The sequence below is a fragment of the Arachis hypogaea genome, chromosome 6 (assembly GCF_003086295.3).
Source record: "Arachis hypogaea cultivar Tifrunner chromosome 6, arahy.Tifrunner.gnm2.J5K5, whole genome shotgun sequence".
Lineage (NCBI taxonomy): Eukaryota > Viridiplantae > Streptophyta > Magnoliopsida > Fabales > Fabaceae > Arachis > Arachis hypogaea.
The window spans coordinates 97,005,963-97,024,865 of NC_092041.1; the positions used below are offsets into that span (position 1 = coordinate 97,005,963).

An 18,903-nucleotide genomic window follows, 5' to 3' on the forward strand; every position below is an offset into this window, starting at 1 on the left:
AATAAGATGAGTTCTATGTTGCCTTTGTTATAGTGCTTAAATTGCCTAACTTCCCTTTTAAAGTAAAAAATAAAATGTTTAAAATAAAAAATAAATCATGTAAAATTTATTAAATATTATTTATTTACCCTTTTTAGTAAATTAGGTAGAAAGTGATAGACACTGTAGCATTCACCTTAAAATAATTGTCAAGAGCGTTTAATTTTTTTTCTAATTTTTTTATTACTGGGTCCAAAATCGAGAGGAGCAGCGGGTCCTCACCCCTCGTAGGGCAGGTAGATTGGAGAAGGTCGGACCAATGGCAGTTCTAGAAACAATAAAAAACGCCCTTGAAAGAAGTTAAGAATAAGAGAGAGAATACAGCAATTGGCGTGTGGCGTATGTTGGGTCGCAGAGGAGCACAGCCAAACCCTCACACACACACACACTGCTTCATTCAATTGTAATTTGTAGCCCACAACACCAACCATAGCCGTCCGATGAACCCGTAAAACAACGGTTAACACTTCTCCATCAGATTCCTCTTTCAATTTCCAGGCGTCGCTCCCTCCCTTCATCATCGCCATCATCCTGCCTTTCTCTTTTTTTACTAATTTCTAAAATTATTAAAAATTCCTTTTATTTTTTCAAAAAAGAAAAAAAAAGAAAAGAAAAAAGAGGGGGCGAACGAATGGAACTTGCAGTGAAGGTGGCTGAAGCTGTTCATGTGCTGAACCACGATACCCAATCGTGCAACCGCGTCGCAGCGAATCAGTGGCTCGTTCAGTTCCAGCAAACACACGCCGCCTGGGACGTTGCCACCGCTATCCTCACCGCCGATCGCCGCCACAACCCTCTCCCCTCCAATTTCGAGGTGGAGTTCTTCGCTGCCCAGATTCTCAAACGCAAGGTCTCTCTCTCTAGAATCCCTCTTTCTCTCTCGTAATTCACTTAGGTGGAGATGGAGACTTGATTTGATTGCATTCGGTTTATGATCCTTATAATTCAAGTTTCTACTTTTATGCTTATTCTGATTATGATGATTATGCTGTGCACTTAGGGTTTGTGTGGACTGTGGACTCTCGAGTGAAAAGTGTGATGATTTTGGTTGTTGTCGTTGCTTGTGCGTATCAAGCACGCACATGGCATTCATTTGTGAAGTGCCCCTTGCGCTTCTTGTTTATAAGGGCGTTGGAATAACGGGAACTGTTGCTTCTCAATTTGAAAAATGTCGTATGCAATTATGTTTACTGTGTAACAATACTATTTGAGCTGTTGGGGAGACACATTCATTTATGTTGTGTGTGTGTTGGTTTAATGAGAAAAAAAAAGGGGTTTTGGGCTTTATGGATCTTGTCAGCTACTGTAACTTGGTCAAAGTCATGTGATAGAAGCTTCTATGATTTTAGGTGTCAAACTTGTAGAAGGATTAAGGTTCCAAACTCTTATTTTCTATAAATATTTTTTTCAAGACTAACAATAACAAGGGCTATGGTTGGACTGTTTAAAAAGACACTGATGAGTTTAGTGGTGCCTAGCTACCAAAACCAAATTCTCCAGTTTGTAATTTTATATTTTTTGATTTTTCTATTTTTATGCTGTTTGTTGATTAAAAAAATCCACAAATATAAAACAGTTGATGCTTCAACTTAAACTAATTATTGTTGTTATATGTTTCATATTACAGATACAAAATGAAGGCTATCTACTGCAATTAGAAGCTAAGGATGCTTTGCTAAATGCCCTTCTTGTTGCAGTCAGGAGATTCAGTACTGGGCCTCCCCAGGTTTTTTATTTTATTTTGTTTTTTTTTAAGACACAAGACTGCTGATGGAGAGTTGTTATGATTGAAAACATTCAGTTGTCTTGTAGATTGATTCATCCTAAAGGCATTTAGTTTTGATTGGCTCTTTGTTTTTGCCATGACAGCTTTTAACACAGATTTGTCTTGCACTCTCTGCCCTTGTTCTTCAAGTTGTTGCACATGGAAACCCAATTCAGCAGCTTTTTTACAGTCTGCAGAATTTGCAGAGCCAGGATAATGGTAATATTGCCGTCCTGGAGATGCTCACTGTCCTGCCAGAGGAAGTTGTTGATAATGAACGACCTGATTCTAAAATTAGCTCATTACAAAAAAGCCATTATACACAAGAGGTTTGGGACTTCTGGTTTAATACGTTTGCATGTCCTTGTGGTCTCTGACCTTTCTCTCTCACTATACCTTCTAGTTCCACACACTCTACTATGGTTGTCTTGCAGCTTCTATTGCATACGCCTATGGTTCTTGATTTCTTGCTGCAACAATCTGAACTAAGTTTTGATGGTTCTGTGCAACAGCATGAAAGGAATCGGAAAATTTTGCGTTGCTTATTGAGCTGGGTATGTACTTTCACAGTTACACAGTCATATTAACCGATTTGATTTTTGCAATGGTGCATACTGCTAAGGTGGTTCACTTTGCAAGCATGGTTCTCCTTGGTTTTGTTTGCTGGACAAGACATTTTCTGCTTTAGATATTCATCTATTGGAGCTCTATCAGATGTTCTGTTTTCATTTTACTTTATTCTAGTATGTCCTTGTATTCAGGTTAGAGCAGGATGCTTCTCGGAGATTTCCCAGGGAACATTGCCAGCTCACCCACTTCTGAATTTTGTGTTCAACTCATTGCAGGTAATCCAGTTCTTGTGCAGTTGTTTCTTGAGATGGAGTATTCTTTAGTACTCGAGATTGATTAATTTCCACATTCTCTGTGTAGGTACCTTCCTCATTTGATTTGGCTGTTGAAGTACTCATTGAACTTGTGAGTAGACATGAGGTATGGTTGCCCACTTTGATGGAGTTTATTCTTGAGTCTCGATTTGTTCAACTTAATTGAATGCTTTTTATGGGGGAAAAAACCTTAATTGCATTTTATCGTATTCTAAGTGATTGATGTAATGTCTCATTTCACTTGTAATCTGTTTACCTACTAAATTTTAGATTTGATTAGCCCCAATAACTGTCATGCAGTTATATTGGCTGGCGATATTCAAATTGAACAGTCAAGGAACTGAGTTCAAGTCTGCGGGGCCTTTAGGATAGTTTAGGTCGAAGATACTTGTTCTATTGATGGTTCATTAGAGCTTAGAGGCATGTCATGGTAAGGGTTGTTTATCATGGATTCATGGGCCAATTTAAGGATATTTGGGTGCTATCAATTATATTTATAAAAGTTGATTTGTGGTCTGTGAAGTCTTCCATATCAAATTCTTCAAAACTCAGAAATGAAATAATAAGTGAATCAGAGTCAAGGAAACAGGTCTAGGGTAGACTTCAGATTGAGGAATTCATATATGAACTTGGTGAAAAACAAAAGAACCCTTTGTAATATTAATTGGTAGCTTGCCTATCCCACTTAGAGATTAGTTGCATTACTTTAGTGTGACCCAAAAGCCTTGAGCTATGTAATTTGGTTTTAAACCTTTTCACTTTGAGCACTTGAATGTATATGCATATTTGGTCTATGTTCACTTATCTTTAGGCTACCAGTTAGTTTTACAAACCTAACAGCTCTAGGATAGTTGAATACTTGATTTGAGTCAACCGAAATATTTTTAGTCTATTCTTTTTTCCCCTTTGGCATGTTTAACTCTTTCTACTGGCTTACCTTTCATTTTGTTTTTTTCGTTGTATATTTCAAAATTTGGTTGCCACTGTTCAATTTTTGCCATATTTGAAAAATGGCCGAGAGAAGCAGTGGATTGTTACTATTATAATTGCAAGGTTGGTTCCACTGCACATGTAACTAAAATTTATCTGAATTTTATGCCTGGTATTTCCAGGAACATTTAGGGTGGACATTGGTAGTTTTCTAAGTGAAACTTATCTGTATATTTCATTGAGTTTTAATCTTTATGTATGGTGTCTCTAAGGACGTGTGATATATTGACTGATAATTTGACATGGCCTTTCTTTAGGGAGTGCCTCAAGGTCTGTTATGCAGAGTACATTATCTAAAGGAAGTACTTCTCCTTCCAGCTCTTACTAGAGGAGACATGAAAATAATTGGGGGCCTTGCATGCTTGTTGTCAGAAATTGGGCAGGCTGTAAGTAATGGAACAGTAATTTCATTAATTTGTGTTTCCTTGGATTTCTGAATACTTGTTACGTATACCTTCTTTTTGTTTTCTGTTGGAATTACACTGATAAAGCAACTACACACTAACCGTGACACTTTATTTAACTTTCTGTTTACTGTTATGAGAGTAGCTGAGTTTCTTGTGGTTGCTCATGTTGACACGTTTATTGATTTTTTCTAGCACTTTATACTCATGCATGTCTCATTTAACTTCTCATACTTGTTGAATGTATGCTAGGCTCCGTCCCTTATAGTAGAAGCAAGTCCAGAAGCCCTTGCATTGGCAGATGCACTCCTGAGGTGAATTGCAACAATTTATTTAGAATCCTTTATTGCTATAGTCCTATCCAATCATTTGGTTGCCAAAGAATCAAGGAGTTTTATTTGTTTTTTTAATGAGCTTCCAGTCAATGAAATTATTAAATGTGACCTTTATGCTGTATTGCACATAAGATGCTTTTCCATTAAAATCTAGCCATATATAAAGGTCATAAATATTTGGTAACAGTTGTATTTGGGAACTTTCATAGGTACTTTCTCATGTTTTTAGAGTTTTGCATATTTCTAATAAGCTTACTTGCATAAAGCACCTTATTTTAGATATTTGGTTTTGGATTGTGACTAAGCTACTGAATATGCGAGCAGCTGCGTGGCATTTCCATGTGAAGATTGGGAGATTGCAGACTCTACACTGCAGTTTTGGTAATGCCATTTTCAGCAGGCTTCCAATTTGTTTATGTAGTACCTGCCTCTACTTGTCAATTGTTGTACATGTGAATGTGTGATATATGTTGATTGTCTCTCTGTTCTCTCTTCTTTTTCTATGTCTTGTTGACTGTGATAGAGTTGCTTGCCTATGTTTATTCACTAAAGTATTTGGAGCATTTTCCAATTGAGATTAATTGGTTATGCATAGTTTCTTCATTTTCTCTATACTCGCATACTAAATCATGCTGCTGTTTCAACCTAGTTGATGTGTCGTAACTCATAAGCCGAGTTTATCAGCTATTGTTATTTTGATTGCTATGCACCTGTGTATGAGAATGATTACAGGATTTTAGTCTTGTTGTCTTGTATATGAATCCTTAAATCCTGAAATGCCGATAGATTTGAAATTCTTGCTGTACAATTGAGCTTCTTTAGTTTCTTTAAGATTTTTTCCCCCGTTATTTTTTTCTTTTATCCTTTCATTCTATCTTCCGTGCCTTTAAAGACAATGTCTTAGTACAGTCAGCATGAACGTGATATATCTTGTTTCAGGTCCTCTCTTGCAAGCTATATCCTTTGCCTTGATGAGGATGGTGCAAAACATAGGAAACATGTGGAGGAAACTTTTTCACCTGTCTTCTCAGCATTACTTGATTCATTGTTGTTGCGATCTCAGGTTTATTTTCAGTCTGTTTGTATTATCCATTACGTGCCTTGATTAATGTATTGTTTCTTGTCTGACCCCTTTTCTAGCCCAGGAAGGATAGGGGTTTGATGTTGGCTTTATTATTTTTGGTTTATTTGATGGGATTGACATCGTAAATTAAGAGAGTTCTCTACTTCTAACTTCTCAGTGCTTGGAGCCACATTGGATGTAACACTTTAAGCTGAATTTAAATATATCATAGCGCAAGCAAGACATCAATATTGTTATTTATTATCTGAACCATATTTTGCGTAAGTTGTTTTTAACCCAAAAAAGGAAGTTGGGTTCAGTTGATCCTACATAGCGCGAACATATAGCCACTGCTTTACTGAAGATTCGGTCTCAGAAACACTTAGAGGCTGTTGAAGAATTATGAATTCAGGATTAAGGAAAATAAAAGATCGAATGCAAGTACAGGCTAAGTCCATCAATAAGAAGACTAATAACGATAAGCACATTAGGAATATGACAGAAATCAGAAATAGTAGGAATCGCTTCCTCAACATGACAAATTGGGGCCATAATATTCTAATTAAATTAAGGATATTCTCAATACTCTGTAGTATTTGACGTTAATAGAAAACATTCCTAATATTTGCTACCAGTGTAAATCCATTTGCAGGAAGCAGTTAGAACAGGAGTGGAACTTTTTCTCTAGGTGGTAAAAAGGCCTTAGGAAATAACCCTTGAAGAGGTACTTTGTAGTTTCAATCCCTTGTGGTGAGAGGTGCTAAAGAGGTCACACCTAATTGAAGAAATGGATTAACAGATGATAGCAGTAAAATATTTGACCTTCCATGCACCCTTAAGAGAATGCCATGTGTTTCTATTAAGGGATATTCCCATTGTAGACAAACTTGTGTTGATGGTAGAAAATACTTTCAAAAGAAGCTTGAAAGTCTTTTATTTGTTAAATAGCGTGAAGGAAGTTTGCAAACTACTAATGATTTTCTTTTACTGTTCTAGTTGATATTTCAGGTTTAAAGACTATTGGATATAGCATTTTACTATACTTTTTACCTCGAGACTTGACAATAGATTTATGCTAATAATAGTTGACCTTTTTTTTTGTGTCTGTAGTTGACATTATTTGCTGGCTAGATTATAATAGGCACAATTTAATAGAAGTAAACTAAATTAATAATCGGGATATGTCCCATTTAAGTTTTTATTTAATATACTACATAAGTACATATATGAAACAAATGTTTACTTGCGTATTGTTTTTGTGTGCATAAATAAAACAGCTGTTGCTCAAGAAGTCAGCTTCATTGTTTGTTTGTTTTGTTTTTGTTTGTTGTTGGCTCCCCCCCCCCTCTCTGGTAATTCTTTTTAGATATTGCTTCTTGATTGTAATGATGGAGTCTCTTGAAAGTTTCAAGTCTTCTTTCTTTTCCTTTTGGTACTCGGCAGGTGGATGATTCTACATACAATGATGACAGAAGAGTGATTGAGTTGCCTGATGGTCTTGTCCATTTCAGGATGAATCTAGTAGAACTTTTTGTGGATATATGTCACCTTTTAGGATCTTCCATATTTATACAAAAGGTATTTTGGATAGTTCCATTGATTTTAATTCGTTTTTGAGTTAATTTCCGCATCTCCTGGGCTATGTTGTGTGTTTTATACCTTGATCATGGTGTGATTATACACTGGTATTAGTTATTTATTATATAATAACTGCAATACTCACTACTTGTGAATCTATTTGATCATTTTAGGTTATTGTAAACAGATAGTGAGGATAATAGCTAGATTAATAGAGATATCATATCATCTTTTAACATACCTATTGATATATTTACCCACCAATTAAAGAAATAAAATATTGTTTCCCTGTGTTTGATGAAGAACCTTAGTAGAAGGAAAGAAAAGATAGGCAGAAGAAGGTATGCTCTGCTAGAGCAAAAATGTAAAAGCAAAGCTAGGCTGATGATGCTTTAATAGAATCAAGCTGAAGGAGAAGAAATTCCACCTCAGATATCTGAATGATATTTTTAGCTAGTCTTATTAAAAACAAGTAAGCATTTATATTTGTATAATTTGTTGCAAAGAGCCAATGATCACAGAGATTAATTCTTATGAGGAGCATTAATTCATATTTATGATGGATTCAACATGAACTTACAGAGAGAACTGTTGTTAATCCAAATAATCTTTATCATCTATAGTAATAGTATTGAGTAATAATAATTTACTTCTTGATTAGTCTTTTGAGCTTGGAATTCTTGATATGTTGAAACAAGAAGGAGCTCAGACCAGTGGAAAAAAGGGACTGAACGGCCTACTTTGCTGAATGATTTTGAATAGATCTTGTTATGATATAAAGAAAGCTGGGCTGCTGGAGACAGAATCATAAGTTTGCCTTGGCTAAGGACTATGATCCAAATTGGAAGCCTTTCCAATAATGTGGGTATAAGTAGGATTAAAAGAGCTTGATTAAGAGCCATTTTGGTGTTTGTTGAAAAATAAGGTTACAGGACTTAATGGTTACATCTGGTTTTTATCAAGGCTGCTGAGACAGCACTGGGGACAACCTGTGAAGGTGTTTGCCAAGTTTCAGTGTGGAGGAAAAATTGGTGCTAGTACTTGCTTCACTTTTATCTTTGGTTCCTAAGAAATGGTGCATGGTAAACCCATTAGTGTGGTCATTTTTCTTTTTGTCTGGATAGAGTGTTGAGCCTTGAGAGATACTATTTCAGAAACTAAGTGCATTTACTTCAGGTAACAATACTTGGGATGTTGTTTTTTTGCCAGGAGTGGTAGATAATGCAACACTTAACAAAAAACAGTTTGTTTCTTAAACTTGATTTTGAGAAAGCTTTGATTAGTCCACTTTTTTTATTTTAATTATTTGGAAATGGATTTGGAGGATTGGTGCTTTGGTTCCGTGTGGGAAACAGAGGTACCTTCCCTGTGATGATAAATGGTGAGCCCAAAACATGGTTTTGCAATCAAAAGGGTGTTGGATAGGGAGGTCTTTGATCTTATTTTGCTTATTACTAACCATATATCTAGAGAATTTCCCAATGACCTTATTTAAAGTGGGTTTGAGGGCATTGTTGTTTCTTATTTGCTAGTTGCTGATTAGATGGGACATAGAAAAGATTTTCCTTCGCTGTTCTCTCTCTTTGAGTGGTGATACCTGGCATTGGAGTGTTTGCTGGGACTAGTCAAAGGGCTAGTGCACCAGCTAACGTGGTCTCTAAGACTGGTAATTGTGGTGGGATGTTAGGATCCAGCTGCAAGTTATTAGCTTTAGGTTCCAACATTGGAAGTATGGGATTCTGGTGCTTGGGCTGTTCAATTTCAGCGTGTAGCTTCTGTGGTGTAATTCTTCCTTCTGTAGGGAAAGTAGGATACCTACAGACTGTTTTCCGACTGCAAGATATATATATATATGGTGCTTTGGTTCCATGTGGGAAACAGAGGTACCTTCCCTGTGATGATAAATGGTGAGCCCAAAACATGGTTTTGCAATCAAAAGGGTGTTGGATAGGGAGGTCTTTGATCTTAATTTTGCTTATTACTAACCTTATATCTAGAGAATTTCCCAATGACCTTATTTAAAGTGGGTTTGAGGGCATTGTTGTTTCTTATTTGCTAGTTGCTGATTAGATGGGACATAGAAAAGATTTTCCTTCGCCGTTCTCTCTCTTTGAGTGGTGATACCTGGCATTGGAGTGTTTGCTGGGACTAGTCAAAGGGCTAGTGCACCAGCTAACGTGGTCTCTAAGACTGCTAATTGTGGTGGGATGTTAGGATCCAGCTGCAAGTTATTAGCTTTAGGTTCCAACATTGGAAGTATGGGATTCTGGTGCTTGGGCTGTTCAATTTCAGCGTGTAGCTTTTGTGGTGTAATTCTTCCTTCTGTAGGGAAAGTAGGATACCTACAGACTGTTTTCCGACCGCAAGATATATGTATAAAGCAGAGGCTGTCTCAGTAGAGCTGCTAAGAATTATAATTGTGCTCAACATTCCTATTAGAGTCCTTTTGGATCTGCTTGACTCAGCTCATGTCTTATCAGCTTAAACTTGTACTTCTATTTTACATCCCCTATTAGATTGGATGTATATGTTAAACTTGTTTACATTGATAGTGTATTAAAATGAAATTCTTAGCTCCAAAATTGTAGTTTTCTATGAAAATGAAGACCAAGGAAGTCAACGTCATTCATTCATTCATTCTGGTAATTAGTTTATAAAATATTCCAAGGTTTTACTATATAGCTCATCTCCTAACTCCATTTCTGAGCAGCGTGGTATAGTACTTTGGATATTTTTGCTAATTACTTTACTAGGAAGTTATTTGTTTATTAGATTTTTGAATGGGAAATATTCTGTTATCCAGTCGTTCTGGTTCATTTAAATGTAAATGATATGCTTTCATAGATACCTCAATAATATTTTTTGTTAGACAGTTACTTGATCATCGGTAGATCATGTCATTTTCGTTAACTTGCAGCTCTTTATTGCTGGGTGGGCATCTCCAAATCTACCAATCCCTTGGAAGGAAGTGGAAAGCAAGCTGTTTGCTCTTAATGCTGTGAGTGCCACTTGCTGCTTCAATTGGATACCATATTAGCATCTTAATGACAGCATTGAGTCTATTGATTTGGCATGCAGCAAAACAAAGAACTGAGAAACTGAGTATAATGTTTGCATAGTGTAATGCTTTTCTTCTTTTAGTTTTGCATGTTTGCTTTTATAATACTTCAGCTCCTACTCATGTGGTGGTTGTCCCTTTCTGTTATATGTCTACCTGGCTTTTTTCTTTAGGGTATTGGGATATTGAAAGCTAGTACACTGTTAAACCTTTAACAGCTATAAACTAGTGCCGCTCTACCCAATTTATTTATGGTAATTTATCCTTTGTTTCAGGCCGCTGATGTGATAATACAGAATGGCCAGAGTTTTGATTTCTCTATGGTCATGCAGATTGTGACCATGTTGTCCACAAAGCCGTCAGATGGGTTGAAGGGTTTCAACTGCATTGTGGGTTCTATAAGAATACTCTCTCATTTCCTCATTCACATTTGTTTCTAAGGGGTGTTTCTTATTATCTTGTCCATCTAAAGGTCTAATTTCATTTTAGGTATACAGATCTCTAGCAGAGGTGATTGGTTCCTATTCTAAGTGGATATCATCTTTTAAGGAAAATTTTAGGCCCTTGTTGTGAGTACTCACAATCTCCACTTTGTTGTAGTATATGCATATTTAATGGAATAATTGGTCTTGTCTCATTATTTTTAATTTTCTATTACATGCTCATTTAGGTTGGATAGATATATCTTATCAAGATTTATCATTTGTATAATCAAACTTAAAATAACTATGTTGAACATGATTGACTAATTGCTGATTTGATCATTATTGATATTCATATGTTATGTTCTGATGCAAACTTTCTACTTTCAGATTATTTCTTGCTATAGGGATTTCAGAGCCTCTATCCTCAAATGCTTGTGCATCTACCCTGCGGAAAGTCTGTGAGGATGCTTCTATAGTAATTTATGAACCTTCAAATTTGGAAGTTCTGATGTGGATAGGGGAGGTAAGCTACTCTCCATGTTTCAGTGGCACAAATATCCAACTGAAAATATCATGCTTTGAGTTGATGATGTAACAAGTGATTGGATTTCTGTTGTTATTTCTCTACATTTTTAGCACTTTTGAGTTTTTCTTTGTGATGTATATACATGGCTAAAAATTGTCAGCTTAATGTAAATGGAAGTTCTTGTGTTCTTTCTTTCTTTTTAATTTTTTTTCAGAAGCATTATCTAATTTCCCAATTCAGTGTATGATATCTTTATCAGATATATTGAATATTGTATTTTCCTTTGGCCACTTATGTAATGCCTATCCTTGTAGGGGCTAGACAAGTGGCATTTATCAATGGAAGATGAGGAAGAAGTAATGAATGCTATAAGTCTGATCCTTAGTTCTGTTCCCAACAGAGAACTGAAGAGCAACTTATTGGCTAGATTTCTTTCTTCTAGCTATGAAGCAATTGGGAAACTTGTGAGCCCCATTTTTCCTTCTTGAACACTAATTTGGGTTTTGACTCTGATTCCTGTTTTGACTGGATCTACTGAGATGGATTTTTCAACCATAATCTATTGGAGTTGATTCACCTCTATGATTTTGCAATCTGTTTTTATATATAATAATTTTCTGAAGGAACTTGTTTGGGATGATTCTGTATGTAGCTTGCTCTATGAATTGGAGGATCTGATCTTATATATTTTTTAGGTTGATCCAGAGACCAGCCATTCTCTTAAGCAGAGCCCTGCTTCCTATATGCAAGTTTTGAATGCTGCCTCTAGAGGGTTACACAGGTATGCCAGTGAATACTATGTTTGGGATGTTCTGAAATTTTTGTACTTGGGGTAGACCAAGATAGTTGATGTAAATATTACGAGGAACAATGGTAGTGTTTACATTACAGTGTTTGAATGGTCTGTATGGGGTTCAAAAGGCAGGGGAACTTAATTACTTTAATTTAATTCCTGCTATCTTTTATTTTTATTTTTTATTTTTACTGTTTGTATAAGATAATTGCATTGCCTTCAATTGAAAAATACTCAATAGGGGTAAGACAATTAAATTAGTTTTCTTTTACAATATAATTATGTGGAGAAGTCCGAATGAAAGTATACAACCTTCACCACCCAAAAAGAAACCCATAAAACCACCGGTATGAAGTCAGGCAATTCCTTATTATTCAGGTAGCTTCCTTTGTGCTGTACATTAAACAAATAATAAAAATAAAAAATTTCCCGGAACTAGAATGCTAGGTCAGTGATAAATAAAATACATAAAATTCATACACCCTTTAGCTGCTGAATATGATGTAATAATATTGGCAAGGTAAGGGGGAAGAGAAGTAAAACAGAACATGACATGGTGACTTTGAAGCGTCAGTGAAAAGGGATGTTGAAATCAATATGTTCTACTCATAACAAAGTAAGTTATCTTTGTTGCAAGTTGTCGATGCCATCCTGTCTAAGATCTCACACTCCAACATTTCGTGCTTGCATGGAATTGATGTTAAATAACCATTCATATGCCTATACCTTGCACCTTCTGCTTTTGTGATAAGTGATTTTTTATGGTATCAGAGCTTCTATAGCCAAAAAGGTTTAAAGTTTTGATCCTTGATGCTCCAAAGAATTTAAGCACGACAAAAATAAACCCATGCATAGTTCATGTTTCAAACCCAAAAGAGGCCATTGCGTGAGGAGACCGATTATGTATATAATCATTCATGTGCTTCTACTTAATAGTTTAAACTTTTAGGATAAGTGGTTTCATGAAAATAGGTTTCATTTTATGGGATTTTGTTCAGCCTTTTCTTCATTAGTTGTCTTTTTTTAGTTATTGGGATTTTCATAGTAGACTATGTTTGTCATGGTTATTCTTTCTGATCCTGCTCTCAATCCTGTAAATTCAGAATGGGAACTGTATTCAATCATCTTTCTATATCTGCGGTGGCTGAACCTGCTGCAGATGACTCCATACTTTCACTCTTACGGGTCTTCTGGCCCATCTTGGAGAAAGTTTTTAGCTCTGAACATATGGAGAGTAGTAATTTATCCATGGCAGCTTGCCGAGCTCTTTCGCTAGCTATTCAATCTTCAGGTTTGTTATATTCATTTTGGACTTGTCTGGCAACATTTCATGAATGGCTCCCATGAGAAGTATTTTCTTTGATATTTTGGATGTGCAGGTCAGCATTTTGCAACATTATTGCCGAAAGTGCTGGATTGGCTTTCAACAAATTTTGTTTTGTACCAAAGTCATGAGTATTACATAAGAACCGGTAAGTTCCTTATTGTCTTAAATTACCCACATTCTGGGTTTACTTGGCACTTACTGGTTAAATTAATTGTTAAGATCTTACCGATGATTTTGCAAAGTACTGCTCATATGCTGCATGCACCATAATTTGTTAAGAACAATTTGATAAAGAAGCATCAATTTGTTAAATGATGATGTGACCATCAAAATGTAGATGAGCCAGGCAGCTAGCTGAGGTGGTGTTGCATGTATTAGTTACCTTTTAAAGTTAAAACCATAGTGATGTAATATTAAGCAAAACTGCTTAATTACATCAAGATTTGATGTACATATGTATGGTAGGGGGTGTATCAGATGAGAATATCTATAATTGATTTTTGGCAATAGATGAGAGGATCTGTCAGTATATTTTTGTTTCTTTTCTCACCATCATACATGAAATCTGGAGTTGGTGTTACTTTTCATAATTATGAAATTTCTTCTGATTATGGAATGTTACAGACTTTGCTCAGGTTAGTCCCATTAACCGTTAAGAATTTCCTAACTCAAATATTATGTTTCAGCTTCCATTGTCATTGAGGAGTTTGGTCACCGAGAGGAGTATGGACCTTTATTTGTCACCACATTTGAAAGGTTTACTCATGCAGCTTCTGTAATGGCTCTAACTTCCTCCTACGTATGTGACCAAGAACCTGACTTAGTGGAGGCCTACACCAATTTTGCATCTACATTTATTCGTTCCTGTAACAAGGTTTTCATTATTATTATTGTTATCTTGTGGGCATTAGTTCCAGATCCTAGTGATGATGAGAACTGGTCACAATCTGTTCTTTATCATTTCAGAGATTTATTATGTGGGAGAAATGAAGTCTGCATATTAAAATGAGTATGATGATTTATTTCAGGATGCCCTTTCATCCTGTGGTTCTCTTCTTGAAGTTTCTATCCAAAAAGCTGCTATATGCTGCACAGCAATGCACCGCGGAGCTGCCCTGGCCGCAATGTCATATTTATCTTGTAAGAAATATCTGCTTGTTATCCTCCTTGTTACGCACTTACAACTTGATATTTGGTGGGAAGTTTGTGAGTGTTTTTATTGTTCTAAATTTCTTTTTAAATCTGAGATTATTTTAAGCTTTCCATTTTTTTTCTGTGGGTTTGACTAAGCTCACTTTTAAGAATATTAGAAATAGAAAGCTTAAATGAAAAAAAATAAAATAAAATCTTCAACGATTAATTAAATTGGAAGAAATAAATTTCTATTTCTACTCTGTTAACAAGTGTTCTAAGAATACTCATTAGCTAAACCTTTTATTTTCTTTGTAAAGAGGATCACTTTTTTCCTATATCTTTTTATTATCTCTTTCTGTTATGAAATATCTTGCCTCATCTGATAAAAGGGGAAAAAAAAAAGTAATTGTCAATTGAAAGTTGGCTCTAGTTTGATATCTTGGATCACAACGGTAACTTGTAAATTTTAAAGTAAATGCATTTCCGCGCAGAGGGAATGGTATGAATAAAGACTAGTATATAATTCTAAAAAAACGAAGGATATCCTATGCTTATGAAAATATTGTAGCTGACTCGCATTAGCAATAAATCTTGATCTTCTACTAATCTCAGAAACAATCGCCATAATAATTAACTTTCGAACAAGGTTCCTTTATAAGGGTGCCTTCTGATTTGATCTGGTGAAGGTCATGATGCAATTCAAATTAAATCAAGAGTTGATATATACATACATGCTAATTTTAGAGACAAGCTCACTTTTGAAGAGCTTTCTTCCAACTTTGTAGACCGAGTATCTTTCACATTATATATGCATCTCTTATTAAATGTGGTCTATTTTTACTATGCTCTTCAGGTTTCTTAGACGTGGGCCTTGTCACGCTGTTAGAACATAGTAATTGTATTCTTGAAGGGTCATTCAACGCCACAACCATCCATGTCATTTCTCACAGTGGTGAGGGGCTTGTATCCAATGTGGTATATGCTTTACTTGGTGTATCTGCAATGTCCCGGGTAAGTTGTCACATGTAAAAGTATTACCTATACCTATTTTATCTTGTCACATGTAAAAGTATTACCTATGCCTATTTTCTTTCTTTGGGATAGAATATAAAGTTCTCTATCCCATTTCTTTTTTCCACTGAGGCTGATGTGCATACCGTTTAGAGTGAGAGAGCTGTTAAGAATGGGTTAGCAAGGTTTGGTTGATGGTGTGTGGTGGTTTTAGTTTCTGATCTTCAATTTGCTGATGGCAATTATGCAGTTGATCCTTCCCTTGATAATTTTATATGCCTTTCACCTGACATTGTTCATGTTGATAACCCAGAATTTTGAATGGTTCATGTACTTTATAATTTTTATTTTTACCCTTCCCTCTCCCCAGCTTTCTTCATATGATTTCAATATTAATTGATCTTTTAGCTTAGATACATGGAATCTTTTAAATTTTGATGAAAAATAGATTAAAAAATTATGTTTACATGATAGGTTCACAAATGTGCAACAATTCTTCAACAACTGGCTGCAATTTGCACATTATCCGAAAGAACAACATTGAAGTCTATACTTTGCTGGCAAACTCTGCATGGATGGCTACAGTCAGCAGTCTCTCTCTCTCTCTCTCTCTCTCTCTCTCTCTCTCTCTCTCTCTCTCTCTCTCTCTCTCTCTCCAACATGTATTTATTATTATTCCTTTAATATGTTTTATTGTTTTATTTGACTCTTGCTATATGGAAACCAGCAGTTAGAATTGAGACTTGAAACCGAACATGATCATAGAAAGAAATGTTTGGTTTGTAAAATGGGAATTGGAGGTTTGATTTGCTAGCATTCTATTTTCTTTCAAAAGAAAAATGCAACACGCTCTTATGGGTTCTGATGTTATGCCTATCTGCATGGCCATTGGCATTAAACTCTGATCCAATGTTGTGTTAACTGATTCATCTCTGTCCTAATTGTTTACCATCTATTAGGCAGTTTTGTTCTGAATTTATTTCTGATTTGTCTTTTCAACCGGACAATTCGAGGCTTGCAGGTTCAGGCTCTTCCTGCTGAGTACCTAAATCATGGAGAAGCGGAGACCTTGGTGCCACTTTGGTCAAAGGCCCTTGTTGATGCAGCCGCTGATTATCTCGAGAGCAAGAACTCCAATGGATTGAAGAGTAATTACGGGCATATGCAAGGGAAGGGTGGCAGAGTTTTAAAGCGCCTTGTTCGGGAATTTGCCGATTCTCACCGGAATATACCAAATCTAACTTGAAGACATGACAATGTGAATTGTGAGAATTAGCTCATGCATTACAGCAATCAGCTTCAAAGAAAGTTAACCGAGGCACCTTACCTGTATCAATTGTTGTAGAGTGATGAGGTATGTATAGTCAGTCATATTTTGTCCAATCTGGTGCCCTACCGTTCAAAATGCCTCACCATTTTCCATTACTATATTTGTGTAATTTTCCCTCTCTGTACAGTACACATCCCACAATTTTGGCCCTCAAAATCAGGTTAGGAAAAATGCCCACCTCCTTTTGAAATTGTACAGGATATCCGTTAAGGAATATCCAGAGATGGAATTAGAAATTTTGAAGGGAAGGAAACTCATGATGTCTATTTTCGCTGTACCACCTGAAACTACTTGAATAATTGTAATAGTAGGAATTAGTTTTAGCATAATAAATGATGATTAGATCCCTCAAATAAGAAGATAATTTGAAGGGAGAATTTTCTTTTTTCATCTAGAAAAATACTGAAATAGAATAAACAAACCGAGGATAACACATGAAAGGCAGTTTAACTGAAAAAACACGTGTGTTTATATATATAACTATGTACTAAAGAATTTTTCGTCGGCGTAATTTTTTTTACAAAATTTAATTTTGGATTAAAAGTATATATTTTGTAATTCTATTCATAAAATTTTATATTGATTTAATACTATTTGATATTTTTAAGTATATTAAAATTGATGATAATATAAAAATTAAAATCGTAAAATCGTAAATAATTAAATGAATTGTAATTATATTTTTATTTATATCCAGTTGTTAATTCAACAATTTGGATTGATAAAAAGTAATCTTTATAAAGTGAGATACTCAGATACCAGCAATATAATTTACTGGAAAATATTTACTCTGTCAAATATAGGTACAATAGAAATAAGATACCGAAGATAAAATGATGGATATTTTTTAAAATAAATAAAATGAATAATTACTTTTACATATATTTTTAAAAATTATTTTTGTTTTGTTACGTATTTCATTTAAGAATAAAGCTCTACATCCAAGCAAAATTCTTATTCAAATTATTGTAACAATTTTCTAAATCACGCGCTTCTTTTCTTTCTCCTTCTCCTCCTCGTATTTCTTTTTTTTCTTTCAAATTCGCGCAGGTTCTTCTTCGTCCTTTCTTCTTTTTTTTGTTCTTCTTTTAAATTTGTACACGCAGGTTTTTCTTCTTTCCTTCTTCTCCTCCTCTTTTTTCTCTTCCTCTTAGAAATTATCAATTTAATTCAATTTAGAACACTTGCGTCCATTAAATTCAAAACAATTCAATTAAATTCATAATGAACCGAACATATTAAGGTGAAACAATTGTATAATACTAAATGAACGGAACATTATCCATTATATAAAATTAAATTCAAAACAGATTTCTACATAATGAATCGAACACGTTATTAAGGTGAAACAATTGTATAGTATTAAATGAAAGGAACATTATTCATTATATAAAATCAAATTCAAAACACGTGTCTACAATTTAGAGATTATCAATTCAATTCAATTCAATTTAGAACACCTGCGTCCATTCAATTCATAATGAACCGAACATGTTATTAAGGTGAAACAATTGTATAGTACTAAATAAACGGAACATTATCCATTATATAAAATCAAATTCAAAACAGCTTTCTGCATAATGAACTGAACACGTTATTAAAAAATAGAGCATAATGAATTCTCAAATAAGTCGTTATATGGATCATTTTGGATTGAGACCAAATATCAAAATAACATTGTTAGAAATAAATGAGATAATATCTTCATTTATTCATTAAAAAGGCGCATTTTTTGAAACCAGAATGAATTTTTCTTAATATCTAACATAATGAATCAAATGATCCTTAAAGAATGATAAGGTAGACGAAAAATTATTCGAAAAGACTTCTACAAGATGCTCTATTTTTGTATAGAAAGACTCCGTTTGGTTGATGTATTTGATGAGACATAGACACAGAGACACAGACATTAAAGACATGGACATAAAATATTTGTGTCTATGTATTGTGTTTGGCAAAAATAAGAAACAAGACACATATATTTAAAAAAGACTGAATTACCCTTCATTCAACCACAAGTTTTACCACCATTACAATACACCTATTATCCCAAACAATGCATGCCATCACCATTAAATTTTTATTTCTTCTAATAATTTTTTATTTCTTCTAATACCATCTTAAATTATCATTTAAATATTAAATATATAATTATTCTTGAAAAAAATAGAAAATTAAAGTTCAGAATTTATCAAAGATTAATCAAAATTTAAATAAATAAAAAAAATTAAATGTACAAAT

At 34.7% G+C, this 18,903-nt stretch overlaps 1 protein-coding gene across 6 annotated transcripts; it reads left to right on the forward strand.

The window, feature by feature from the left end:
• The first annotated feature begins 210 nt into the window (after nucleotides 1-210).
• LOC112697038 (uncharacterized) lies at nucleotides 211-17,039 on the forward strand. 6 transcript variants are annotated; one of them, XR_003151046.2, is made up of 25 exons: nucleotides 211-889; nucleotides 1,667-1,765; nucleotides 1,909-2,133; nucleotides 2,239-2,358; nucleotides 2,566-2,649; nucleotides 2,735-2,794; nucleotides 3,936-4,064; nucleotides 4,335-4,396; nucleotides 4,742-4,798; nucleotides 5,357-5,480; nucleotides 6,924-7,058; nucleotides 9,976-10,056; nucleotides 10,392-10,505; nucleotides 10,606-10,685; nucleotides 10,929-11,064; nucleotides 11,382-11,531; nucleotides 11,763-11,848; nucleotides 12,964-13,151; nucleotides 13,240-13,332; nucleotides 13,874-14,061; nucleotides 14,216-14,327; nucleotides 15,175-15,332; nucleotides 15,807-15,923; nucleotides 16,354-16,686; nucleotides 16,790-17,039. XR_003151046.2 is itself a non-coding variant. In XM_025750017.2 (24 exons), the coding sequence occupies exons 1-24, from the start codon at nucleotides 671-673 to the stop codon at nucleotides 16,576-16,578; spliced, it is 3,042 nt and encodes a 1,013-aa protein (XP_025605802.1). In that variant the 5' UTR covers nucleotides 211-670; the 3' UTR covers nucleotides 16,579-17,039. The 6 variants fall into 6 exon arrangements, 3 of the variants coding, with proteins under 3 accessions (XP_025605802.1, XP_025605803.1, XP_072053461.1); XR_011862516.1 differs by having other exon boundaries at nucleotides 15,807-15,916; XR_011862515.1 differs by having other exon boundaries at nucleotides 2,317-2,358.
• Nucleotides 17,040-18,903: the final 1,864 nt, after the last annotated feature.

Bases quoted from the DNA above. Each gene is read 5' to 3' on its own strand.
- LOC112697038 (XM_025750017.2), top strand. From the start codon at position 671: ATGGAACTTGCAGTGAAGGTGGCTGAAGCTGTTCATGTGCTGAACCAC. The intron at 2,359-2,565 runs GTATGTACTTTC...CCTTGTATTCAG, and splicing joins TGCGTTGCTTATTGAGCTGG to GTTAGAGCAGGATGCTTCTC. The intron at 13,333-13,873 runs GTAAGTTCCTTA...ATTATGTTTCAG, and splicing joins TGAGTATTACATAAGAACCG to CTTCCATTGTCATTGAGGAG.